The 26,927-nt window shown below is 48.2% G+C and overlaps 1 protein-coding gene across 1 annotated transcript in view; it reads left to right on the forward strand.

Annotated features, from left to right (window-relative positions):
- The first annotated feature begins 268 nt into the window (after positions 1-268).
- LOC115327782 (peritrophin-1) overlaps positions 269-26,927 on the forward strand; it is a 38,149-nt gene continuing 11,490 nt past the window's right edge. Inside the window, exons 1-3 of the mRNA XM_029988810.4 lie at positions 269-544; positions 6,943-7,327; positions 21,613-21,675. Coding sequence (XP_029844670.2) covers positions 6,958-7,327; positions 21,613-21,675 — 433 coding nt within the window. The 5' untranslated portion in view covers positions 269-544; positions 6,943-6,957. The remainder of the gene's footprint in view (positions 545-6,942; positions 7,328-21,612; positions 21,676-26,927) is intronic.

Consider the following 26,927-nt stretch of genomic DNA (forward strand, 5'->3'; position numbering starts at 1 on the left):
TGACTCGGTCGCTGGATTCATTTTTTCTGGGACAAAAATGAGGGGACGACGAGAGCTGCGACAATAAAAGATGCTCCCTAGTGGAAATAGTCTTCGTTTAGGGTATTTGCTTTCCAGCTTCCGGCGACGTAACCGAGTGGAAAGCGTCTTCTTTTATGGCATCTGCCCTAAAGCCGTCCGGCTCGGGTCGATAAGCGGGCGGAGACACGCGGGAATGTCTGAGGGCTCCCAAACAAACTCATTTCTCCATTTGACGTAGGAGAGGCGCAGAGTCGTTGTACGAGTGCAAGTCTCCGATTGGTCATCTTTCAGCGATTACAGCAAACGGAGGGGAAAGGAGCCAATGAGTGTCCCGCTGCTGCCTCTGGCGGTTACACCGTTGTGCACGACGTCATCGGTGGCTTCTATTGGGGTAATCTGATGGTCGCGCCATCACCGCCGATAACAAAAGGTGACAACACTACTAGGCCCTCTTCGTACCTCAGTGGAGCCTCTGTTGAGAGGACAAGATTGACCGGACTGTTTCTCGTATTTCGCAACAAAGGTACGTACTGCTGATCCTGCTAGCTCACCTCTTTACATCATGTCGCATAAGGTGGGTTAGTCACCTGATCACGCTCACGGAGCAGCTCTCAATTAACCTGAACTACAAAACTACATTGAATTCGACAAAACTAGCTGATAAATTCTTTACAAATATAGGTGTCATATAGTAACCAGTGTGCCTATAACGCCATATTAAGGCATAGTTTAATCAGACACCCTACTTTAGTCAGTCAGAACGTATTGGCCGCGAGTACAGCGGTTAGATAATTGCGTTGGCAGGTACTTAAGGTTCGGGTTCAATCATACGGTGGGCATTAAAAGTCATTACTGAAACCGCGAGAATAACGTAGGTGATCTTAGTAAAAGTTCGTGCTAAATTTAGCGCTTGCGTAAGTGTACGTTACACGAGAGAGCTTTAAAAGAGCATATATTCACTGCGACAGAAGGCCCAAGCATCTCACGCTTGCAACGCCAATATACACACAAAAAAAAAAAAAAATCGAGTGCATTTACGTTTTGGCGTAATATGTGTCACAGACACAGCATCTCGCCGTTTGCGTAAATCGCTATAATTGGTGAGTTTAGTATTGCGTATTTGAACGAACGCAAGCACTATGCGTTGCGTTTGTCCCGCATGTTCCACACTGTGTGTGCGCGGAGCCCATATTGCGGTCTTGGATTTGCGCATGGCGACTACGCGCATGCGCAACACGGAGCACGCAACGTTAACGCAGACGCAGAGCACTTGCATTTATATACTTCACCTCACGTCAGCATGAACTAACTGCGAAGGCTGTGCAAGCGCGAGCGGATAGCTTGACTGCCTTGAATGGAGCACCAGCCTCAGGAGCGCTTGTGCAGCCGCTGAGGCTTCATCCAAAGCAACTAGCGCGCGCTTTTAGCGTGCGCGGCTAACAATAGTCCATGCTAAGGGGAGACGAAGTATAGGGAGTATTCACTCGCATAGGGTTCTAATAATGTACGCCAGAGGTTCAACTGGCGCTAATGTCTATGCGACTTCCGGGAGGCAAATTGGAGCAGACGGCAACCAGTCTACTTTTGCGGTGCCCCAGTGCATTCCTATGCGAGAACGCGCGTGCATTCTGTCTTTTCGCCCGAACATAACATGAATAACTATGTTTTTCCGGTTGCACCCTATAGTATGTACCTTTATTAATATTCTGAAAGTGTCATTGCTTTAGTCACAGCATTTTTCTTTACCACTGAAGGATGTTAAACTTCGCTATATTTCAGGCCCAAACCTCTGTACCATGGCAGGTATGTAAAAACGAGCGGCGATTCTAAGCAAACTAACGATCGAAACAAATGTAGAGTGTGTTCAAGGTTCGCCAGCATTCCGGTGGCGCTTATATATCGCTAATATGCCCGTCCTGTCATTATATGAAAATGACTCCGTCGTGCGCATCTATACGATCAGTTCAAAAGAAAAAAAAAAACATTTGGACATAAAAAATAAAGTACGTCGGCTCTACAAAAGGTTATGTTTTTATTATTTTCTGTGTCGGGCAGTTTTTATAGGGCACATGTTCTCTGGCTTCTTCCTATTTGCAAAGATGTGGAGCGTGCGGGTGATGATTTGAATCCAGAACAAGCATCTTTGCACATAATCATGAGCAGAGAGAATAAAGCAGTACTTATTTATTGTAAGTCGGACAATATTATGTGTCTTTCAATTAATTTTGATCGTCTGAATGCACAAGGAGTTACTTATCCAGTGTTTCTGCGTAGTTCTTGCCTTCTCTCATAGTTACCACGTGTCCTTCGTTCGTTTGACACGTATATCCCCCATGCTAGAAATCGCCGACGCGGTGTTCGCGCGAACAGTGTCCGACAGTGCACATAAATACATGTACGAAGCGGTTTTAACACCGTTTTTCATGCTTCGTATTTACATAAAAAACGCCGTAACTGACCAATTATTTCTTCTGCGTGACTGAGAAATGTTCCAATGTGCCTGGTACGTACGAATTATTCGTGATATTTGCTCTATATCGAGCGCGGAGATAAAATGCACTCGCTTTTTCCCAGAGAAATGCATTACCCCAAGTCAATTTCCGACTGGTTGCTGTCTACTTCAGATTGCAGCAGCACACTAGCGCCAGTTGAACCTCTAGCGTACATTATAATAACTCTATGTTCACTGGCGACCATATCACCATGAGCGCAACTGCTGAGCACGTGCTGATGGCGAGCTTCCAGTTTTTGCAACGTGCATCCCACATTATCAAGGTTGCCGGTCTTAGTTTCCTATTGATGTGAGCTCGTTCTGAGCATGCGCTCTAAACAGCGCGTTCATGTTGACGTCCCAGGGAACCTCTGGTTCATAAAAACGAATGAACAAAGCCTACCTTAACACCGCTGCTTGAAATGCCAATGAAACGTTTTGCCATCAATAGACACTTTCCGAAATGCAGTCTGGCAGTCTCACCTAAGTGTCTCACCTAAGTGTCTATCATCTGAACATACTAATGGCGGCCTTGTGATGGCTGGTGAAGGAAGAATTTGAAGACCGATGCGGAGACTGAGCATACAGACGTTAGTACGTTGTATTGTTGTTCGATGTCACCGCGACAAGACTTATAATATAAGCTGTTACGCATTTAGGGGTGCCCTGTAAGTCCTTGGAATACTCGGCTTCGGCAACAGCGCATGACAATAAAATGTTATTTTATCAGGAGGTTTACTCAATCACAAGCGCCTCATATGGGGTGGAAGTTTCTTGACACCGTCGAAACTGAAGCCGACAGAGAAATAGCTGTTCAGCGAAAAACACCGTAATTTTCGTATGTCTACATTTGATGAATAGGTACCCGATTTTATACGCCATCAGCATACAACAATTCGGAATGATATTCCATCCACTAGATGGCGCTGAATTTGAGAAAGGTTCAAATCATCAGGTGGACAGCAAAAAAACGAAGAAGCGCGAGATCTGTTCAGATATTCCGAATCTTATTGTAAACCAATTTGTCTCCTCCAAGACGTTAAATTGTACAGCTGAAGGCCCTCGTTAAATCTCCAACTTTGTTGTCCATGTAGAATTTATGCCGTCTAGCAGTGGCGGCGTAAGCAAGCTCGATAGTATTACAAAGACGGAGCGACTGGAAGTCGCTTGGAGCTCAAGCGGTGGTTCGTGTTTGTAAAAAAATAAAAGGACGGCTATAAACAATACCAAAACTCTTTATTGTGGTGCCGTTGTCATTTCTGCGCCGCCTCTGAGCATGATTATGAGAATTTTCGGGCCATTTTCGCGTCCGCTCTCCCTTCCGCTCGCGTGCCTCATACGTATCTGCGTTTATACGACGAGCCTCTCCGGTGCGCCGGAACTGAAATTGGTGTTCTTCGGATTCGCCACGGACTTTCTGAGGTCTAGCTACACGATGTGCAAGTTCGCCTGATTGGACGGTCGTGCGCACGCATAGGCAACAACGAGGTGTCGCCAATAGCACCTGGAAGATACGGCCCACGCATGACGCCATCGTTAGTAGATCCTTGAGCCGGCCCAAGGAGCAAACAGGCGCTGAACCTCGATGAAAAGCAGACGCTCCCGGTTCGGCCTGTCTGCGTGCTAACGTTTCACTCGTTATGAGACGCTGCAATACGCGCTGCCGATGATGCTGGCGCAAGGTAGGTGGCGCTGCGTGGGAAATGGTACTGCTACAGCCAACCCGCGGCTTCTAGATGGTACTGCGTCACCAACACGCGGCGTGACGTCAGGCAACTGCGGTGGCGCTGCTATCGGCAGGGCGCACGCGCGAACGCTCCACTTCACGCAAGTCTGCTTCCTGGTCGTGCGCAGTGCCCACACCATTAGCTTCTTTTATGCTCACAAAGCCTGGCAGTTTGAGGACAGAGCCATAGAGCGCCCGGTCGCAGATTTGAAGCGCGAAGATCTGGTAGCACAGAGCATCAAAGAGCCATTTCTCGGGGAACCTGGACGTCAGCGCACAGCTTTTGCAGCGACGAGGAGCCGAAACACACTCGTTCGCTCGGGAGAAGTGTGTTTCGACGTCTGGCCGCAGCTGGGCGCCAGTCACGTGGCTCTCCTCTCATCCTCTGTCTGCCGCTTTACCTTTTCCATTTCGGCGGCCGCTTCTCGCGGCAATTTGCTAGGTTTGGTCAGTATATAGGAGGCTATGCCACACCTCATGTGGGTTTGAATGGAAGCAGCGCCTTATTGCCCTATTTGCGGCTAGAAGTTTGGGCATCGCCGCCTGGTGGAATTTCTTCACAACCAAGAGTGAGGATACTTGAATTTCCTCTGCTGCAGGTGCAAACAGGCGCAATGAAAAGCTGTTTGCTCAATGAAAATGAAAAGATAACCGCGTTGGTAGCCCGTGCCCTACCCATCGTGAGGTAAAGCCCTCGGGGAAAAAAAAAAGAAGCGCCCCTAGCGAGCTTCTCCCCGCGAATCGACCATTCCAGAAAGAGGCTTCTGACAGGCGACACTCTCACTGTTTGTGCGTATGGCGCGTGATTTGCTCGCTTTCCGAAGCAACGAACATGCGCGTGCTGGGCCGAGGAGATGACACGCTGGGCTGACTTGTATATATTGAAATCGTGTATAGACAATTGCAAGCATGGTGCCCCGACTGGTGCACCGTTAGTGCAAGCTCGTGCAGCGTGGGCGTGAGCATATATCTCTTACAAGCTTGTAATTCTACGGGCTTTCCCGCACGAGCGGAGCCGTGGCGGCGGCCAGCCAAGCTTGCAATCGTCTATAGCACTGATCTCTATTGTAGTAGGCTGGATCGCGAATCGGGAGCCCGTCGGTGGCATCACCGACGGCCATTTCTTGACACCGGGCAATACACGCTGGTCTATGGGAGAAACAAACAAAAGTTAAGAATATTGAAGCCTGTTCGCTGTGCTCAAATGCGAGTATTTTATATGTGCTGCGATCATTATATCGGGTGTTTGGAGATCGAATCAGTATTCGTCGATTAAGAAAATCAAACGTGCCTGAGCACCCACGGCTGAGTTGGCAGGTTTGCTCTCGTAGTGGAGTAAACAAAGGAACTTGCCGTCAATAAGATCGTCCACGGGAAAGCCCAGAAGTTGATGAATGTCAGAAAAGTTCCATGTGGATAGCGGCTCTCCGGGAGTGAGCGAATTCCGCGTAGCAAAGCCCTCAAGGTTGTCGTCTGCTAAACCCAACTTGTGGAAACCGCCACCGACTCCGCGGTAACTCTAGGTGACTCTCGTCTCACTGAGCTGCACTACATTTCTCGCCCAGCGAAGTCACTCTCGATCACAAAACATTTATTTATAAGAACTGCGAGGGCTCTCAGTTTGGTGTTTGTGCGGAAGGTATTTGGCTGGCTTCCTGAACAGCAGCCAAAAAGTTTCAGTGCCGACCACAGCTTAGAAGCGGGGGAAATGTCACTTTTTCCCGTTTCTCCCATAGAGTCCTATGCATTAACTGGTGTCAAATGATGGCTTCCGGTGGTGCCACTCAGCCCTAGCGAGACAAGCCTCGATCCGCGATCCAGCCTACTACAACAGAGATCAGTGGTCTATAGGCCTTGTCGAGAGCGTCAGTGCGTCTCTCTTGAACCCCCGACCTTTAGCACGAGCTCCCTGCCTTTTTGCCGTGCTATGGCGTCGCGTGTGCACTCCAGGCTCACAATATGCCGAAGCTTTATAGAAGGAAGAAATAAATGTAGCGTATGCTGCCTTTAAAGGGATTCTACGACAAAATTTCGGCGCCTATTTTTTGGTCTATACGTGTTCAAAGAAGCAGTATCACATCGGACACGCCAATATCTTGTTAGAAAGAACACAAACATTTTTTAAAACAAATTAAACGATTAGCGAAGAGCACCTGGTGGATGCCGCGAAAGCCTCGTTTGTAGTGCCCGTCTAGAAACCTTCGATAGGTAGTGACGATAACTGCCTCGCCTAGAACTATACATGGTTTGAACCTGACGTCATCCCGACAGCTCTCTGGCCAGCACAGGAGAAGAGGGGGAGGGGGGAGGAACTCCCCACTCAACGGGACTCTCTTTTGTGTGCCCCAGACGTCGCTATTTTCCCTCTACCAAATGATAGAAGATTAATTCGTCACTCAAAATTCACACAAAAGCACTTTTCGGTTAGTTGCGGTGGCCCGATCGCGCTGGCGTTCCTCGACCGCTTCGGCGGCTGCAACGGCTGCGGCATCCTGACAATGTCAGCCGCGCCGCAGCTTTGCTCATCCCGAGACAAACTACATCACGATTGCACCGGATATGATGTGCTCTCCGCTGGCGGCTCTCCGAGCGCTTGCCAGAGGGGGCCGTTTATAACGAAAAATACAGCCATCAGGCTCAAAATACAAACGTGCGATTGTCATTTACGGACATTGTGGATCATATTCAGCTTATTTCTGAACAGCCCGGGCAATCGAAGATGAAGGTGGCACTCCTGCTGGTCGCCTGCATGATGGCCATGCTCCCCGCGGTCATGGCGTTCGCCTTCGTTGGTGCTCCTGCCGGATGGGGCAGCTTCCTCGGTGACTTTCAAGGCGGCGCCAAAGGTGGCGCTCCCTCGGCCGACGCGGCCGGCGCTGCGCCGGCCGACTCGGGCGGTCTCCCCACCGAGCCGTCCTGTCCAGAGTCGGACGGCTTCGAGCCGCTCTACATCGCGGACCCGGACGACTGCACCAAGTACAAGGTGTGCAGCGGAGGCTTCGGCATGAAGCTCGACTGCCCGCCGGGCCTGCACTTCAACAAGGTCACCGGAAAGTGCGACTTCCCGCTTCATGCCAACTGCGAGGAGGGTACGACCGCTTCGCCTCCGTGAGGAGACGCTCTCAGTGTGGACGGCGGTGCCGCATCAAGCGGCGTCTGTGGGCACGCCGCCACTCGATGCGTAAGAGCGTGGAAATCAGAGTGGTGGGCTCGAACAGATTCTGTAAAAGGTGCGAAACATAAAGTTTCTGTTTCTGAATTCACGAGTTCCAACTATTTACGGGCGAAAACTGCTCAGCATTTTTCTTGACTAGTGCACGAGGGTTTTGGCCCATTTCGTGCCGTCACCAGTAGTAATGCTGCTGTCCTGGCAAAGGCATGCCCACAGGCACCGTCCGAGGTCGACGCAACCTAGATGAGTCAATGGCCTGTTCATGTTTTCCGCATTCTTTGGAAGCTGAACTGTGTCCGTCGGACTTATTGGAACTAAGGACGCAAACAGGGGCGGATGCAGGAATTTCCAGGAAAAGGGGGGGGGGGGGGGGGGGGGGTCAGGTGTTGGTCAGCGTACCATATGTTTAGGAACTCCCTCCCCTCCCCCGTTTCCACGCCCCAAAATTTTTGCACATGCAGAAATCAAGAGGGGGGTCAGGACATCCGGACCCCCCCCCCCCCCCTCCCCCCTCTAAATTCGCCCCCGGACGAAAATGAAGGAAACACCCAAATTCCAGGCGAACTGAATTACCGCATTTAACCGGTTTGTGGTGCTTGGCAGTGGGAATGCAGGCCTTGCCTTATCTGGGTTGTGTTCTTCGATTGCACGTCTGGCTGTCTTATGGGATGTAAACCTGCTGATGACTTCCTGTCTTAAACTGGACAGAGGGAAATACTACTGGAACCCGAATGCACCTCTTTAGCCGCGTGACATTAAATGAATTTTGCCTTTGAGGGTGCTTCGACTGAGACTGCACAACCGAAACTAACTGGATGTTGAGGTATCGAGAATGGTAGCAAAGTCGCGTTTTAGACTACACAGGGAAAGCCTTTTTGTTCAAAACAATTAAAAAACAACACAGGCATTTTTTTTTAATTTGCGGTTAAAAAATACGCGGGTCAAAATGAAAGGCTCTTTTTATATAGTTCCCCAACAGGGCCTCTCACAGTTGCCATTCTACACATTGCTCTGTTTGGTGCCTTCTCTCTTGCTGGCTCAAGGGGCCCGCTCACAAGTGCCCTCTTAATTGTACGCTGGACTTAGTTTTGTGAAGCGATTTTCGCTAATTCTCCATGCAAACCCGTGCGTTTTTTTAAAGTTTGCTATTTTTATGTTTACGTACAAAATGAGATGTTTAACGTGTTTAAAGCAACACAACCTGTCTCGCCCTCCTTTGGCAAAGCTATCTTAAAAGTAGCGCGGTACTTATCCTGTTTTTGAGGACAATCGAATACAACTACTTTCTTCGTTTCATTAATTAACTTTTTTTTTTTTTGGGGGGGGGGGGGGGCATAAAACGTGAAATGACTGAGACATCACGTGTGTACAGCGTGAGGTCGGCCTTTCGACTGTAGCTGAGGTTGTCGATGAAATATTTACCACTGCAGTGCCACTGTTATCCCAGAGTCTTTATCAGTAGTGAACACATGTGCATACACGGAAAAGCGGCTGAACACATGACAAAACAGCACACGCCTTAACAGCATGGTCACAAAACACCACAGCATCAAAAACAATGGAGAGTGAAAACGGTACAGTGAAAGAAGAGCACTCACCAAAGTAGGGCAACGTCTAAACAGCACGGCGTAGCAAGCACGAAGGGGGCGTGGTGTTCGCAAAAACGTGTTTAAAAGAAGTGCTGATAATTTTTAAACTCTATTAAACAAAATATTTGCAGGAGTGGAACTTGCAGATTAGTTAACAGAATCTCCGCAAATGTGAATGCAACTTTGCCATGGGTCCTTCAAATGTTGTAGGCCCTCCAATAAAAAGACTGATAATAGACATGACATCAATGGTTTCCGGCAGCTATCACAGTTCTATGAGCATAAAAATTCTGGCCCTTCGAGTGTCTCCACTAAATCTAGGGAGTAAGGGAACGTTGCACAATTTATATTTCTATATCTGTCAGTGTCTGCATTGTGATGGAGGCTTTGTTTGCTGCGGCATTGTCTGCAAAACACAGCACCCACTACGAGAACCGCCCATGATGTTGTTTCTTCCCCAAATCCTGCCTTACTGTGCCCGACAGTAATGCATAATAAGTTGCTGTGACCACGGTACTCGCTTCTAGAAAGTCAACGAATACAATATTTTTGTTGACCCAAAACACGGATGCCATCAGCTTGCCATGCAGATATTTTTCTCTTCCCGACTTGGGTGCAAATTCTTTTTTTCTTCATCTATATCAAAATGCCAAAAAATGACTTCAGAAGGTGTGACACATTCACGTTTCTGGTGAGCATTGAGGCGTTTTGAGACCCATTTGGTAGAAACCTGATTCATGCCCTGTAAATTAGTCAGTATGTAGCTCATGTGTTCTCGTGATATCGCCGCGTGCGTGGCGGAGTTGGCACGCGGACGGCTGCCACGCGGAGGAACGGGGCTGAAATCCCTCTCGAATCTGCTTTTTATTCTATAATATTTTGCTTTTGTGAAAATTTGCAGCTTATTCTCGGCTGCCATAGTCTTTTCTGTTTCCAAACATTTCTGAAAGTACCACCTGCAAGAAGCAGCGGTAACGCGCTGCTTCGGGACAATCATCCTTTCGTCTCCGATGCAAGATGCGTGCACCTTTCTCTTTAAGTTTGTAGGCATACGTTCCCGTCATTCAATGTGCATTTTGAGTGCTACGTTCGTCCACCATTTTCCAATCGTAAAAATATGTCTAGGGTCCCTACTATGCATTCAGTTCATATCCTCTTGTTAAATAGATTTTTTGAAGGTTGTCCATATTTTTCTAGGAGTCACCTCCACAGGTCTTTTGGGGCGTGTTTTTTTCTTTTTCATTGATGGTGGCAAAATACCATGTCCAAATTGAGCCACCCACATGTTCAGTGTTGAACATAAAGTGGAAAAAGAATTAACAAACGAATAGGACGTTTGCATTTCAACAAAGTAGGGTCGGTCTACCTTTGAGCTACGACGATGCAAATCAGTAATTTTGCCAGTGCAGTACGACCATAAGCATGGGTTCCTTAAAAAGTGCATTGCGCAGTAATGATACAAGACCGTACGCCAGTACGATGCTGAAATGGTGCAAAAAAAAACCTGTCCGAAATTGAGCCACCCAACTTTTCCCAGTTGCATATAAAGGAAAGAAAAGTGTTAATAACAGTGACGCTTAGTGTTTAGACAGCTCAGGGTCGGTCTACATTTGAGATATGAAGACGCTGGTTTGCGCTGCAGATAAAAAAGTTTACTAGTGCGGTACGATTATAAGCCTGGTGTTTTAAAAAAAAAGTGCATCGCGCAGTAGGGATTCATGCACGACCCGAAGCCAGTTCGAGGTTAAAACGGCACTGAAATAACCTGTGAAAAATATAGACACCCACTAATTCAATGTTTCATAGAAAGGAGGGGAAGGGGGACAGAACAAACAAATATGTCGTTTGTCTTTAACAAGGTAGGATGGCTGTACATTTCAGGTATGGCGGCACTCCTTTACGCTGTTCATACTGTAATACGAAAGTTTGCATGCGCAGTACGACTGCTACCTAAGGATTTTCAAAAGGTGTATCGCTCTTTAGTAATACATGGCATCACGCCAGTGGAATGCTGAAAGGGTGCTGAAATAGCCTGATCAAAAATCGAGTCACCCATCTTCTCCCTGCTGCATACTAAAAACGAAAAAAAAAGAGAAAATAACAAAGAAATATGACGTCTGTGTGCAAGCAGCGTACGCAGACTACCTTTGAGGTATGGCGACCCTGGATTAAACTGTTAAAAAGGCATTTTCCAGTGCTTTACGACTGCTAGCTTGGGGTCTTGAAAAAGTGCATCACGCAGAAGTGATATACGACCGCACGCCGTACGGTGCTGAAATGTTATTGAACTGACCATTCCAAAATTGACATACACACCCTTGCAGTGTGGAACATAAGGAGAGTTGTCCCCTACTGCTGCTGATATAGTGTCCAAAATATTCTTCACGGACTTTACGTACGCAAAGGATAATCATCACAGCACGACACTTTTTCTGCATAAAACCCATAGTGACTACACTACTTTTTAGCTTCAGCACTCCAAAACACGAGATAAAAATGTGAATTAGAGGGATTATATTTGGCACACAAACTTCGAAGGTAATATACTTTTGAACACAATACCTGAAGCTGTTATTAGATGAGCCGATCAGAGTAAAACTCAAGACTCACCAGCAGCCACTCGTAGATATTTGTGCAGGATCATAAACTTGTCAAAATGGTGTGTTTAATAGAATGTAGTCATTTGTAGGCTTTTGAGTTATACCATAGCCTCCTCTATACGGAGAAAGCCTGGCACATCGACGACGGAGCCATAGAGCGCGCGGCCGCAGGAAAAAGGAGAGGAGGAGCGCGCCGAACGGTGACCAATATGGTAGCGCAGAGCAGAAAGGGCAGACCTAGACAGCGAGCGCTTGGGTCATGAGCGGCCGCTCCCCGAACCACGCTTGTTTTTGTGTTTTCGTCACCGTTGTTTTCGTACTCCGGGAGAAACGGGCGCGGCGATTCGAAAGGGCGCAGGGAGAAACAGGAAAGGGTGGACGTTGAGTTTCTCCTCTCCACGATAGCGAAAAGAAAAGAGAGAGAAAAAAAAAAAGATTGTTTCTGCGTTTGGCCGCTCGCTCTTTTGTGGCGCTAGCGGACAAGGTTCTCTCCGCTCCCGTTTCTCCGCCCCTCCTTTCCCATTTACGGCGGCCGTCTTTTCACGCGACGCGCCAGGCTTTCTCCGTATAGAGGAGGCTATGGTTATACTTGAATGAGCTGTTGCTCTTTCTAAATGCAAAGAATTTATACCATCCTATGTCTCTCCAGGTATAGTGTAGATACAAAAATAGTGAAGCTAACTTTCTTGTACTTTTTTAACGCTTCACGTCAACCACACGTATTAATCTTTCTTGAAGCTCTGATCATAGGACAAAGGCATATTGCAGAGAGGCCACCGTATAAGTGGGCAATAAATTTTGCGTCCAAATATCCCCAGGTGGTTTAAATGATTCCCCAGTACCTCACCGGGGAACGCCAGATGTTCTGTATTGGTCTGACTCGTAAACCGCAAAATGCCCATTACTTTTTTTGTTTTGTTACATCCATGGGAATACCCTGGCCCCACAGCTTCAGCTTTCCTACGCGTTCTTTTTGTCCCTAACCCTTCTCGACTGAACGTTTAGGTGCATAATAGCACACGCATTTAAATAGCTCGTTTTGCAAACTATTTTTTTGTTGTTCGGACTACGCCCGGTCGGGGTTTGGACAGGGGAACTTCGCCATTTTGGGTCACAGAAGGATTAGGACACGCCGGAAGGGGCCCGCCAACCCTTTCGCTCGCAAACGCAAAGTCGTCTGCAAGGCGAAAAAGGCTATGCAAAGCACACTCAGCATCAACCACAATAAAAAATTTTAAAAAATGCATCGCTGAATTTATGTTTTTTTGTGTGCAGCTGTGCGAATTTGGGGTGGTGTGCCATACATGGCGACCTAAAAAGAAGAACCGGACAAAGTGGTATGCAATTATGATTTTTTGGCCTTGTGTCATCACAACTGCGGCATCTAAGAGGGATACATTAGAGGAAATGTAGTACCACGCACACCACGAAATGTGGCTGAAAGCATGTTATACACTGTATTGCAGCGATTAAGCGCAAATAATTTTCACACCCAGTGAGATATATCTTTTATTTTAATGACAAGTAAGTTATCAAATTGTCAAAGTTGAAAACATCCAAATTTACTGCAACAGAGCTCAATGCATCAAAAGTAAAGAAGAAACAGTTAACCTTTTTTCGGCTTATTCTTTCCTGTCGATATACACCAACTCATGTTTACAAACAAACCCAAACGCCCCTAGCGGACGCCACCGGCGCCGCGCATGCGCGATGGAGTGCGGGCAAAAAGCTCGCCGTCGCCCGTAAACCAACCATTGGAATGCGATGTTGTCGGCGTTGGTGTGGGTCTCCGTGGTCTTTTTCCCGTTGGAATGGTTGATTTTACGTCTTCCTGGCAATGTCTCACTACTGTGGCGGGCTCAGCGAAATTAACGAGGGTCGTTACACCGCAATACTTCGCGTGAATATTGTGACATGCGGCGATTCATTCCGCGTGGACGCCGCAGAATGGACGCTTAAGACTGATTGGCAGGCAAAAGAAAGAATAAAACAAACTAGGGACAAGGGACGACGAACATTTCTTTCTTTCGTTTTCGTAGGCTGAGATTCTGCTCGCTTTTTTCAGTCATGACGTCGCTCGGGCTGCGAAAGCGTGAACTGTAGCTGAGATGTCGACGTCGATACTGAAAATCGCAAGCAGAATCGGACCAAGTGAATCAGGCATAACAAGTCGGTGATGTAGTTGGCAACAATTTTCATCATATGTTTGTATCTACTGTTTATACCGAGCCTATTTATTTCGATCAAGCTTCAAACTTAGTATTTCGAGACCTGCGCTTACTTCTTACCGCAGTGACCGGACGTTGTTGGGACCGAGGGGGTTCTCCGGGTAGCGTCACGCAGGGCCAGGCCAGGAAAGGAGCAGCGGGCGGACTCCCGTCCAGGAACATGACGAGACGGGAGGGTATCTCGCAACGAAACTTTGTTTAATACATATGTACAAAGTATTTACAACGTCCGAGAGCACAGATGCGACATTCTGTTTGCCCCCTTTATAGGGTCGCTCTTCGGTACTCTCGCGGCTGGCAGCCAATGGTGGCCGAGCTGCCAACAAATCATGTTCAGGCCCCGCCTCCACTCATCCCCTGAGCACGCACACACCCACATGCACATACTGCAGCTGTTGCCGGACTTTGCACTCCGGCGCCGAGGCACCCTTGCCCTCGAAAGCTGCGCCGAGGAGGCGACAGCAAGGGGTCCAGTGTTTGCCCGGGTGACGACGTTGGCCGTGGTAGTGCTGACCCCTCCATCAGACGGCGTTGAGGCACGGGAAAGGGCTTGGCCGGATCATCCGCAGGTGGCGTCCGGGGATAATCCCACCCTCACGGAGGTCCCGCAGCTGGCGCGTCGTTACCCGGAATCCTGGCCCGGTAATCCTCCCGGTTCTTGAGTCGGCTGACCCCGTTTCAGACCAGCGTTAACGCAGCCAGAAAGAAGGGTCCGGCTTAGCTCCGCGCCTAGGTGGGGCGACGCCAACACGGTGGTCCCACGGCACCCCCTTGTCGCCTCTCGCCTCGTTTCCGGGCAAGCCGACCGGAGCCATGTGATGATGGTACTCATTGAGTTCACCGTTGCCGGACGGATTAGATAGGGAGGGTCTGGTCCGGGGATTTTCCGTTTTCACAACAGCTCCTCCGCCGCTGGGAAGAGTGTCTTGAAAAGGAGCAGTCCACACTGGTCCCTTGAAAGACGCGGTCTCACGGCTGGGCTGGCGAATGAGGTCCAGGCTGGAGTCCAGACCGGGAAGTGGCAGTAACAAAAACCCACACACCGCGCAGGCAAGTGCCCAGCACCCAATCTCTCCAATCCGCCAGACCAAAACGAACAACAAAATAAAATGCGTCGCGAAAGTTCCGTACTATATTCTATTCACGCACGAAGAAACTTATTTTCCTCCGACAGGCTGCTCTAGCGAAAGAAACTTTTGTAGACCAATAAAAGCCCTCTAACGCTCAACCTAAAATAAAACGGACTCCCGTGAAAAAAACACATTACAAACCGCAACGTAACTCACATAGGGCATATCCCTATCAAATTCGAGCACGTCCTTCAGAACCCAAACTTTACTGAGGAGAAAACCGCTTTAAAGGAACAACGCTAACACAACAAGCTAAAGTCGAAAGAAACGCAAAACTCGGACTCCCGAAAAAAGAAAAGCTAATAACCTTGCCGAATAACCTAATCGACTCAATTACACTAAAAAAAAAACACGTTTAGCCCTCCCTTTTCCCCTCAAAAGTCCCTCTCTGCATCTAACCTACGCCCAGTTTGTCCTTGGCTTCACTCGAACTGTTCAAGCTTTTCTCCTTGGACTTGCGTACAGGCCCGAAGTTGCAGTCTCGGAGATCTCCCTTAGTCTCCGCGTCCGACGTGACGCCAGGCTGAACCACAGGCGATGAGCTGTGACTCCGTCTGGAACCTCGCCGAGTCGTTCCAGGCTCGTTGTTGCCTTCTCCAGGATTCTTGCTCGTACTTGAGCTGTGGGTCCGTGGCTCGTTGGGGTGGGGGTCCTGGAGTTTGCCCCCTCCCAGCCTCGAGAACCGCTTCCTCCTCTTGAAGTGGCGCTCGTCGCGCTCAGTGCCTCGACGTTCTCTGCAGGAAGCGTTGCTGCCAGAACGTACAACGCTAGTTTGGCGCCACCTCTTCTTCTTCGGCCTCGGTCGCTTGCTCCTGACGGCATCCAGGTTCTCGGTCTCGGATCTCCCATGCCGCGAGCACGACGACGTCCTTAGATGCACCTGCGACGGGTCTGCTCTGTCCCGCCCGGGCTCCATCGTGTCCCCGGTGGATCCCTTGCTCGCGCAGCCGCCTCCGGTTGCAGGTCCCCTGGGATGGCCGGTTTGGGGTCTCCCGTCCTCCAACCTCGACGACTCGCTGCGGGACGCGTACTCGTCGACGTCCTCCTTGCACCTCGACTCCGTGAATGGTCTGGAGTCCGGGCTCCGCAGCCGTACCAGGCAGGTGTGGTTGACCTTGTCGAAGGAAATCCCAATCACCTCCCTCCTGGTCAGCCGCGTGGACTCCTGCGACGGCGCCGTGGGCTTGTCCTCAAAGCCGCACGGGTGCCGACCAGAGCGGTCAGGATCCTGGCTTGTTTGCTGAAACGCTGTTTGTTGCATCTCGGCGCCGCTCTCCATGAGCTGGCTGGACTCCCCCGGCGTCGCTTCTGTCTTGGCATCGCCTTCGTCCTCCGGGAAGTCGCAGCTGGACGCCCGAAGAGCCTTCTCTTCCTTTTCTTGCCGCTCGGGCGTTCGGCAGGTCTTGCGCGGAACGGCGTCGGTCTCGCGTGGAACAGCGTCGGTCGCGTCGGAAGAGACCCGCTGGTTTCCGGTCACCTCGGTGTCCCCAGCTCCAGTTTTCTTCTTTTCCTGACACACCAATTCTGTCGCTGCCTCCACGTCACTTTCGCCGTCCCGCCGCTCGGGGTATGGGTCGGTCTTGCGAAGCTCGGTGACGGTCGTGTCGGGAGAAAGACGCTGGTTTTCGGTCATCTCTGTGTCCCCAGCTCCCACTTTCTCCTTTCCCTGACACGCCTTTCGTGTCACCCCTTCAACGCCTGTTGCAGCCCGAGAAAGAGCCTCCAACTCCCGCGCTTTCTTCGCGAGCTCGAGCTGCTCGAACTCGTAGTCGAGCCTCTCCATTTCGCGCTTGTACTCGCGTTTCTCGAGTTCCCATCTCTTACACTCGAGAGCCCACTCGAGTTCTTTTCTAGCCCTCTCGCGAGCCTCCTCGTCGGCCCGCTTTCTGCGTTCCTCCCGCTCCCTTTCGCGAACTTCCTCCAGAGCCTCCGTGAACTCTTCAATGCTGACGTCTTCGGCCTGAAGGAGTTTTATAATATGCGGTTTGCGTTTGGTCTGCCCTAAATCGATTCCCAATTCGGTACAAACCTGCACTAACTCGTGCTAACGGAATGCCTCGAGATTCATGATCTAGCTTGTGTTGGCTCTCTTTCTCACAAAATTCTCGCGTCAGAACGGTCACACAGTCCTTCTAACAACGATTATCTCCAACCCCCACAGGCAAAACTTAGAGCTAATGGGTCTGGCAGATTGAGAAAGAGAGGGCCGGGCACTCACCCACACAAGAAGTCCTGGTCCGGCGAAGTCGATCCCACCGCTGCCATCCAGTTGTTGGGACCGAGGGGGTTCTCCGGGTAGCGTCACGCAGGGCCAGGCCAGGAAAGGAGCAGCGGGCAGACTCCCGTCCAGGAACATGACGAGACGGGAGGGTCTCTCGCAACGAAACTTTGTTTAATACATATGTACAAAGTATTTACAACGTCCGAGAGCACAGATGCGATATTCTGTTTGCCCCCTTTATAGGGTCGCTCTTCGGTACTCTCGCGGCTGGCAGCCAATGGTGGCCGAGCTGCCAACAAATCATGTTCAGGCCCCGCCTCCACTCATCCCCTGAGCACGCACACACCCACATGCACATACTGCAGCTGTTGCCGGACTTTGCACTCCGGCGCCGAGGCACCCTTGCCCTCGAAAGCTGCGCCGAGGAGGCGACAGCAAGGGGTCCAGTGTTTGCCCGGGTGACGACGTTGGCCGTGGTAGTGCTGACCCCTCCATCAGACGGCGTTGAGGCACGGGAAAGGGCTTGGCCGGATCATCCGCAGGTGGCGTCCGGGGATAATCCCACCCTCACGGAGGTCCCGCAGCTGGCGCGTCGTTACGCGGAATCCTGGCCCGGTAATCCTCCCGGTTCTTGAGTCGGCTGACCCCGTTTCAGACCAGCGTTAACGCAGCCAGAAAGAAGGGTCCGGCTTAGCTCCGCGCCTAGGTGGGGCGACGCCAACACGGTGGTCCCACGGCACCCCCTTGTCGCCTCTCGCCTCGTTTCCGAGCAAGCCGACCGGAGCCATGTGATGATGGTACTCATTGAGTTCACCGTTGCCGGACGGATTAGATAGGGAGGGTCTGGTCCGGGGATTTTCCGTTTTCACAACAACGTCTGGTCTACGGGCCGCTGTCGTTTGAACAAGCAGACTACAACAAGCAGAAACGCTTGAGAGCAGACGACAGTTTGAACGATCAGGCGGCCGTTCAAACTGAAGACGCACTGGACGTAGTCCGCAGGTGGTCCATACAACTTTGCGGTTTTCCCGCGTTCATGTTGGAACAAAACAAAATAAATCTGACGGCCGCAAGTATCTGTGAATTCAACCCAAAGTGCTTCCCGCACAAACAATTGTGGTCCGACGGCGTCTGGTTTCCTTTTTCAAGGCCCTATCCACGTTCTCGGACGCACCGAGCAGGCAGAAAACACATGAAGACTGACCTTCAAAGCTTTCCCAACTCTTTTGGCACAGTCCTAGTCGCGGTGTTTTGACGAGAAGGCAGGTTTTTGTTTGGTTTCTTCAAAAGCAAAGCAGGAATACACGCCTCGCATGATGATTTCCGCCCACAGCCCCGAACCGGAAGTAAGCCCGACGCGCCACCACCGCGCCGTGACGTAAGAAAGCTGAGTTTGTGTATACTTTTATCAACATACTCTTACTCAAATTTAGAACCCTGTGTCTTTATTAAAACTTGGGTTTGGGCGAGTTTGTTCATACTGAAATAAAAGGTTAAGAGCGCGAACAAAACGAGGACAATAAAGACACAAAGACGACAGGACAGGCGCTAACTCTCCACTAAAAAAAACATTTCACATCAACCCTTTCTCATTGACACAGTTTGATTTGAAAATAATTACAATAATTTATATTTCATATTTTGGCCAGCGATTTTCTCTCGCAGTACTTTTCCACCGGGGAAACAACGGCACATGCGCGTCGATCTCTTGCGAGAATGACGGTCGCTTCCCGCAATACTAGGATAGTAAATAGCGTACCATACGAGCGGCCTCCACGCTTCCCCGCGCCCCTTTGTTCTGCAGCGCCATGAGATAAATTGCGAATTTTACGACAGGATGAAGTGCGGGACATTTTGAACATTTTCAGTATAAATGCGGGACGCGGGACACAAGCCGTCAATGCGGGACAGTCCCGCGAGTCGCGGGACGGGTGGTCACCCTACCACCTCCTCTTCTTCTAGCGTTGAGAAAGGGGAGGATTCAAAAAGAGGAGGATTCAATAAAATAGTTGGTAGTCCAGCGAACGGTTGTCTTTTTTATTTGCTTCCTCACTTTTCATGTTCACCTGGTTCCACCGGAAATCTATAACCAACTAGCTCATCTCATTTCCGTTTCAAGAGTGTATTTTGAAGTCAATGTTAAGGTTACAAAATTTATAAGGCAGAAACTTGCGAGAAACCTTGTCAAAAGCTTTTGAAAAATCAATAAATAATGTCGTGCGCGTAGGTGGCCAAGTATAGGCAGATAGGCCGTAGCCTAACGGTTATCGGGCTTGCCTCCCACGCGAAGAGCGAGGATTCGATTCCTGCGCGCGACGCACCCGCACCTCCACCAAAATGTCACGAAGGACAAATGATGAGGCTGCGAATAACTGAAGAAACTAAACGTTTAATGGGGCGAAGTTGTGCCCAAAACAAAATAGGGAAAGGCTAGCGTCGCAGGCGTCGATGTCGGCGAAACAGCAGGATCGAGCGCTAAGGTGAGACTGACTGCATGCGGCTTGCCACGTGGAGCCCCTTTTGTACACGCGTGGGCTTCTGAAACAATCGGCGTAGAAGGTTCGCCAATAGAATATTAGGACAAGTTAGCTTTTTAGAAGGTTAGAATGTTAGGGCACGTAAGGAACCGTTAGGTCACGGCCACCTACGCGCGCGGCAATATGCAGTCAGTTATAAAGCCCCGGTTGAGAACGACGTGAAGGACATTCGTAAATGTTAGAGGTTGAGGTTCACATGTATAAAATTTCCGGAAACCGTGTTACGCTGGGTTTAGAAAAAAAAGTTGGAGTCAAGAAAGTTAACAAGATGAGAATAAATTACATGTTCAAGAATTTCACATGGAATGCTTGCTAAGTAAATGGGACGAAAATTGGCCGGAATTTATGCTGGTCGCCACTTTCGTGAAGAGGAATCACTTCTCCCCTTTCCAGTCTCTTGGCAATAGTTTTTGTTCAAGCGATTGGCATAACAGCTGGGATAGTGTAATATGCGAATACAACTTAGTGTTTAACAAAACAACTTACCATTAATGTTACCGGTGGCTGCTGCGCAAGGCAGTTTAAGGTATTAGATTATCTTAGCAATACCTTCGCATTCTAAAACAACAGGATATTGCCACGCGCGTCGGCGAGCAAGCGCGTGCGTGGCCGAGTGGTTACCGAAAAAAAGAAAAAAAGACGAGTGGTTACCGCGTTTGACTTTCGCGCGGAAGGTGTAGGTTCGATTCCAGTCAGCGGACTGGCTTTTTATTTATTATTTCAACTTGGCCTTCTCGTAAGCTCGAGAACATTCTCGTCTGATCGAGTTCCGAATGTTCTACGCACCGAATGTTCTACGCCGAATGATCCAGAAACCCACGAGGGTACATAAGGGACTCCGCAAGGCGAGCAGATTCAGTCTCGCCCCCGCGTTCGATCCTGCTGTTACGCCGCCATCGTCGCCTGCGACGCTCTATTGTTATCGTCTGTTCCCTTCTTTTCGGGCACAAGTTCGCCGCATTCAACGTTTATTTATTCCTGTATATTTATTGTTCTTTTGGTCACCACCCGTGACAATATCTTGGCAAAAATCATATAGAAGAAGCACTGAATAGTGAATAATAACAGGACATGAAAGGGATCTAATACACTTTACATAAAATAGAAGAACAGAGTTCGCTGGGCATATCAACTTCGTCATTGTCCCTCAGCGTTACACGGGAATCTGCGGTAGAAATTATAATTGTCTAAAATTGCCAGAAATTGTTTCATAACATAAATGTTAACGAAGTATTAAAAAAAGTAAGTTTTGCCTCTTCTAATGTTTTAGTTGCATACACTGGTAGCAAGATGGTAGGTTGCCCAGCTAGGCGACTCTTTGCGGGGCAGCTTAGCGGTGCAAAACCTTTTTATATTAAAGCCTTTTTAGGGGCACGCTAAACCATGGCAATTAATTTGATGACTGAACAGTGCAAAGGGGTAAATGTGCCATTATGATGATTTTTTTTATTAAACTTTAATTAACACCAATTGAGCACTCTGCAAAGAAACTCGTGTAGTCATAAAAAAAGACACAGCTCAATATTGATAGCATCAAAGTCTGCCCTAGTATACTTATACATCTTCTTAAGTGGTGAACCATATGCACGTATCATTTAGTTCTAGCATGTGCGGTTGTAAACTAAGATTCCGAGTTATTTTTAGTTTTTGACACTATATACGAAGCGGTTATCTGGCGTTGTGCATTTTGTCATTCATATTTGTTCAAGCCTGCTGGTATCGTGCGCAGCTATAAATGTGGCTGTTTTGTCAGGCTAAAACAAGGCTGGTGACCACCTTTGCATTAGCCTGAAGTAAGATGTGCAGCTGCGCTATGGTAGTCCAGTCACACCTACTGAGTGTAGGGAACTACCATGACCTAGACGCTGATTTTACTATTTGCTTCTCTCCACGGCAGTTACGACGCAAGACCCACGCACGCTGAAGGGTGCGCCCGGCATAAAAAAAGACGCCTACTTCGGTAAGACACGTTTTAATATTTGCGATAATATAAAGTTTAAGCGTTCATAGGAGCGGGGTCATGTCGTTGCACTGACGGCAGCCCCAAAGATGGACGCGATCGGAGAAGACACCGACTGCAATGAGGTCCGCCTGATTGTGTCAGCATCTTGGTGACAGAGGCCTTCTAGATTGTTAATTACGGAGTGCATTGTGTCAGCAACCCATCGGTGGCGCTATCGGGAAAAGAAAAGCTTTTTTGACTATGAATGGAGGAGGGGGGGGGGGGGGGGGTTGTTATGCGCTGATTGATGAAGCCTTTTTGTGACAAGACAGTCTGGGTGGCGCATGCGTGGTTGAGTGTGCCTTTTATGTTTTCCTGGTTCCTGTTTTCACTATTAAACATTTAGTTGCGAGTTGACGCCCGTCCTGTGATGTGTGTTCCTTCTCTGATGGTATATTCGGCTGGTCCATTTCCAGCTTCTTGGAGTACTCTGAAAAGTCGGTGCCCATTCAGCAGTCAAAGTCGGGCGCTCTAAGTATAATCGCCTGGTTCTTTCATGGCGCTCTCAGATTTTTGGATCGCGCCGTCTTCTGACTCGTAGCGCTGTGGGGCACTCTGACTTCGAAGTGGCAGCGGTGGGAGCGCGTGCCAGAGGACCGGTCACGTGATTCCAGCCACTTCCGCCGTTGAATTGAAAGAGAAAGATGCACGGCCGAGAGGCGCCACCGCCTTTGGATTCCGCACAGATCCCGCTGTGCTGTGCAGTGAGTTCAGGAGGTGCTCGACGGGGGACTGGACCGCAGCGAGAGCTATTGTCCGCATTGAAGGCTGCCATTTTTTTGTGCGGGCAAGCGGTCATGCGGCGGTGCCGCTGCATGGATAAATGGTATTGGCTAAACCCTTCGTATCGGGCGGTAGCTTGCGCCATGGCAGTGGTGCGGTCGCGGAAATTGTCCTCGGTATCCGGTTCCGTGTCAGCGCTCGGGCCGTTTAGAAAAGTGGCCGAGCATTCGGCTGGCACGCTGTTCCTCTAGCTCGGATTTGGAGGCGGTCCCGTATCTCCCAGATCCAATTCAGAGTGTTGGGGCGCTTAAAAACGACCAGCCGAATATACCATTAGTTTTCGTTGTTAGGCGCTGTTACCCCTACACTATGTTAATCTTGGTACTGTTCTTCCGACACCAAGAAATAATGCTGAAACGATGCGGTAAAACCACCAATACTAAGTGGTCGTTTTTGCACTGGTTAACAGAGATATTCATATGCAATAAAAAATCGAGAAATATTGGCTAGGCTGGTGGATTATATTCCACAGTAAAAGAAATTTAACTTTGCCTTAAAAACAGGCATTACTTTCATTAGTGTCTTTACAAGTATAGTATGTAATCCTCTTTTTTTTTCTTATTTTCGACACATACTTCGGTAACCGGATCAAATCCAACGTTGAGCATTCTTTGCGTACGTTTTGTTTTGCATTGGTAAAATTTCTCAAGTGATTAATTTCCTTCAAAATTCAGAAAACATTATTTAGTACTGTACGCTCTAATTGTGTAGAAAAGTGCCATCAACAGGTACCATGAATTTTACGATGATAGCAACTTAATTACCTCTAAAAAAAATATTATTTTCCTCATTTTTTTATGGTGTTGCTTACTACTATATGGTACTAGTGAAATACCATTAAAAACTAATGCTCATATATTAGGCCCAGCGAATCGAAAAAGTTCAGAGACACTTTATACGCATTGTTTAGAACAAATATTTCGATATTTGTTTTTTTTTTTCTTTTTAACTATGAAAACATTCTTAAAGAACTTTCTTCACGCAACTTGACGAAAATAAAAATTACTCGTGATGTTTCTTTTTTTTTTTTCTTGCACTAAGTGGTTTGCGGTCGTCTAGTAGTGATTTGTCGTCATTATTGAACTTTCATTTGCCGGGTTGTGTTTTTAGATGTTCATATATATTTTACCCATCTACTCTAGCGCAATAGACCTTTTGCAAAATCCCCCGAGCGCCCCGGCCCGCGCGCGAGGAATTGTGGGAGAGACTGTCCCTCGCCTGGCCGCTCTGCCTTGAAATCGCACTACCTTGTCGCTTGTCTCCTCTTAATCCTCTGTTTTTTTCGATTCGATTACCTATTTTTATCTATTCCAGTGCACTTTTTATTGCTTCTTAGTGCAATCTTGGTCAAGTAAGCGGAACTCAAAGGCATGCGCTGCAGTGCGAGTCAACGGAGCCAGCGCGCGCGGCCAAATCACAGTGCACTCGGCTCTCGCGTCGCGATTGTTGATTCGCAACTCCGCTGACCCCTATGACATGTGTGCGGGTTTTCATAAACGGCTCCTCTTGACTGCAAGCGGGTCAAATGAACTAAAATGAACAGCTAACAGCGCGATAGGAATCGGTAGCAACGGTAGTACTCACCCGAGGTACGACGCGCGAAGCGGCGTGTTGTCCGTTGGCACTCCCGTCGAAAAAGGCAAAATAAAGACACAAATACTATATATATATATACAAGAAATATCGCGCGCCGAAGAGAATAGAAACACTTAGAAGCAATAAAGAATACACTGGAATAGATAAAAATAGGTAATAGAATAAGAAGAAACAGAGGATTAAGAGGAGACAAGGCAATGCGATCTCAAGGCAGAGCGGCCACGCGAGGGATAGTTTCTCCCACAATTCCTTGCGCGCGGGCCGGGGCGCTTGGGAAAATTGCAAATCGTCCATTGTCACCATTACTAAGAATGATACATTTTTTCATCATCCCTCTCCTCATGTTGACGTATTTTCAGATTTGTTCGTCGGACGCTTGGAACGATGCTGGTCTTTCTTTTCCTACGCCCGATTTACTCGGGTTAATTCACAACAGTTATGTAAACTTTTTTGTCTTCTCGCCTTTTGTGTACGATGAGCCTGCAAAATCTATTCCAGTTACCTCGCAGAGACTGACTTGCTCGATGCGATTCTTCGGCAATGGAGCTGAGAGTGTGAAAGTCGATTTCAATCTAAACATTTTGAACGTGGGGAAACTATGCAGTCCTTCTTTACCGGTTGTGGTCCTCGTATAATCCAGAATCAACTCCAGCGTGAAGTAGTCGTTGATGCACAGTGAGCACAACTACCTTGTAATTCTGTAGTCGTTTGGGCAAAATAATTGTATACGTAATGGCATCGCTTGAATTGAGGTCTGGCAACTGAATTCCAACTCGCAATATTCCAGCTTCATCCAGGTACGTTCCAAGATTCGTCAATTTGGATCCCTTATTGACAGCACGATTTTATGCATTGCCTGAATATCACCCAAAAACCTCTCTTGCACGATTTTCATCCAATAACGTTCCGCTTGAAGAAAGAACTTCAGCTAATAACGAAGTGCTGGATAGGACACGGTGGTCTCTTTTGCAGCTATTCGCGAAACGAAAGGTCTATGGTGTAACCCCTAAGATTGCAGAGTTTACTGTAACGTGTCAAGTTTAGAACAGGTTATACTGTAGGTGCAAAGGTTGATATTAAAAGTGTACTCATATTTTGTTCAAGTTCAGAATATTTCTTAGCATCACGTTCCTCCTTCTTATGTGGACAATTTGAATGGCTTTTTTGTGAGCCAGTCAGGACGTTTCCACCACGGATGATTCTCCTAAAGATCTGCAACTGAAATGCCTCTGGCAAGTAGGTCGGTTGAATTCTTTTTTCCAGGACAGAAGTTCCACCGTGACTCGTCAGCATTGTTTTCCATTTCTACGATTCCGTTGGCGACGAGCGCGTTCCATCTAATGGCTGATCCTCGAATTCACATCAATGTAATCGTACAATGTTACCACAAATAGTAGGTCCTTGTCTTCGAATATTTTGATGACATACTGCAGTAGTCGGCTGCCGACATGAGCACCCATCAACTATAAGCGAGGTAGAGTTAGTCGTCTTGTCGGTTTTTGCTATAGTAGAAGGTGCGTCTCTACTTTTTCGGTAGCGTCCGACGTACACGCGCGGACATGTGTGGCTGCACCATAAGCCTGTGGCCTCGCATCAGGAAATACATGAATCTGGTAGTTGAGGTTCTTGTCGCTAACCACCTTCGTGGTTAGGGTCTCGTCCTAGCCTATTTTTTTCTTTCTACATTGCCTGGAATAATATCTTGACTCGAATCATAAAAGGCGGGAGTAGGCCTATACAATCAAAATCAGGGTTGATGCCTGCAGAGGATAGCGCTTAGAGTTCACTTTGAATTTCATAATCTTCAATATCGAATATAGCGAAAATTTAAAAACGACTTCCGTGCTGTCTCAGATTATTCCGTAAACCTGCGTGCATGTCGTTTATTTGTTTGTTCTTCACCATTTCGATCAAAGACGCTTTGTAGTGCCTTTCAGTTAGATGTCCATTTCTTCAGTTTCATCACCGCTTACTGCATGATGGAACATGCTTCGATATATAACTGTATAGCCTCTCCGATAGTCGACGCTCCCCTAAGCGGGTCGTCTACGTAAAATGACTTCTCTAGAGAGGCCGCTGTGTCTTGGTGTTTTGTGGAAGTCCTGAGATAGAATGGCTGTGAGTGGGAAGGGGCTTGAAGTGGCTCCAAATGGCACCCTCGTCATTTTCCACACCTCGATGGGCGGCAGTGGGCCCGTGGGATGTGAAGTTTCGTGAGACCATCAAAATTGTAGTGCATCGTGGTCTTGCTGTCTAACTGATATTTGCAAAAAGGCTCGTTTTTATTTCAACTATAATTGCTACATCGTTTGCTCTGAATCGGTGCAAGACTCGCACAATCTTGTCTGCCAAGTTTGGTCCAGTCTTCATGTGTGCATTGAAGCCGTCTTGATCTTTCCGGTGAGAGGAAGCGTCGAAAACAATGCGCACTTTAGTTGCGAGACAGGGTTCTCGCGTTACTACGTAATGTGGCAGGTAATAAAGACGGTGTGCTTCCTCTTTACTCTTGTTTCTTCGCCCTACTTCTGCGTGTTCATCTCTTAGGCATTGTCAAATAACACTGACGTATCTTTAAAATAAATCCTGATCTCTAGGCAGTTTTTTTTAATAGTCCACAAAATCTCAGGTTCGCTTAATCTCGATTTCTGTGAATGTGTCCTTACAGATCTATCTAAAGAAGACCAACTTTGTATCTTATGCCCTATATCCTGGTACTTTCTTGAAACTTTTTCTACATACGTGTGTTCATATCTTCGTTCTCTGAGTCGTGGGTTTTAATATGCTCTAAATCCCCCCCAAAAGACCTGGATTTGATTCATTTCCATGCTCAC

The sequence above is a fragment of the Ixodes scapularis genome, unplaced genomic scaffold (genome assembly GCF_016920785.2).
Source record: "Ixodes scapularis isolate PalLabHiFi unplaced genomic scaffold, ASM1692078v2 PGA_scaffold1__304_contigs__length_218370807, whole genome shotgun sequence".
Classification (NCBI taxonomy): Eukaryota; Metazoa; Arthropoda; class Arachnida; order Ixodida; family Ixodidae; genus Ixodes; species Ixodes scapularis.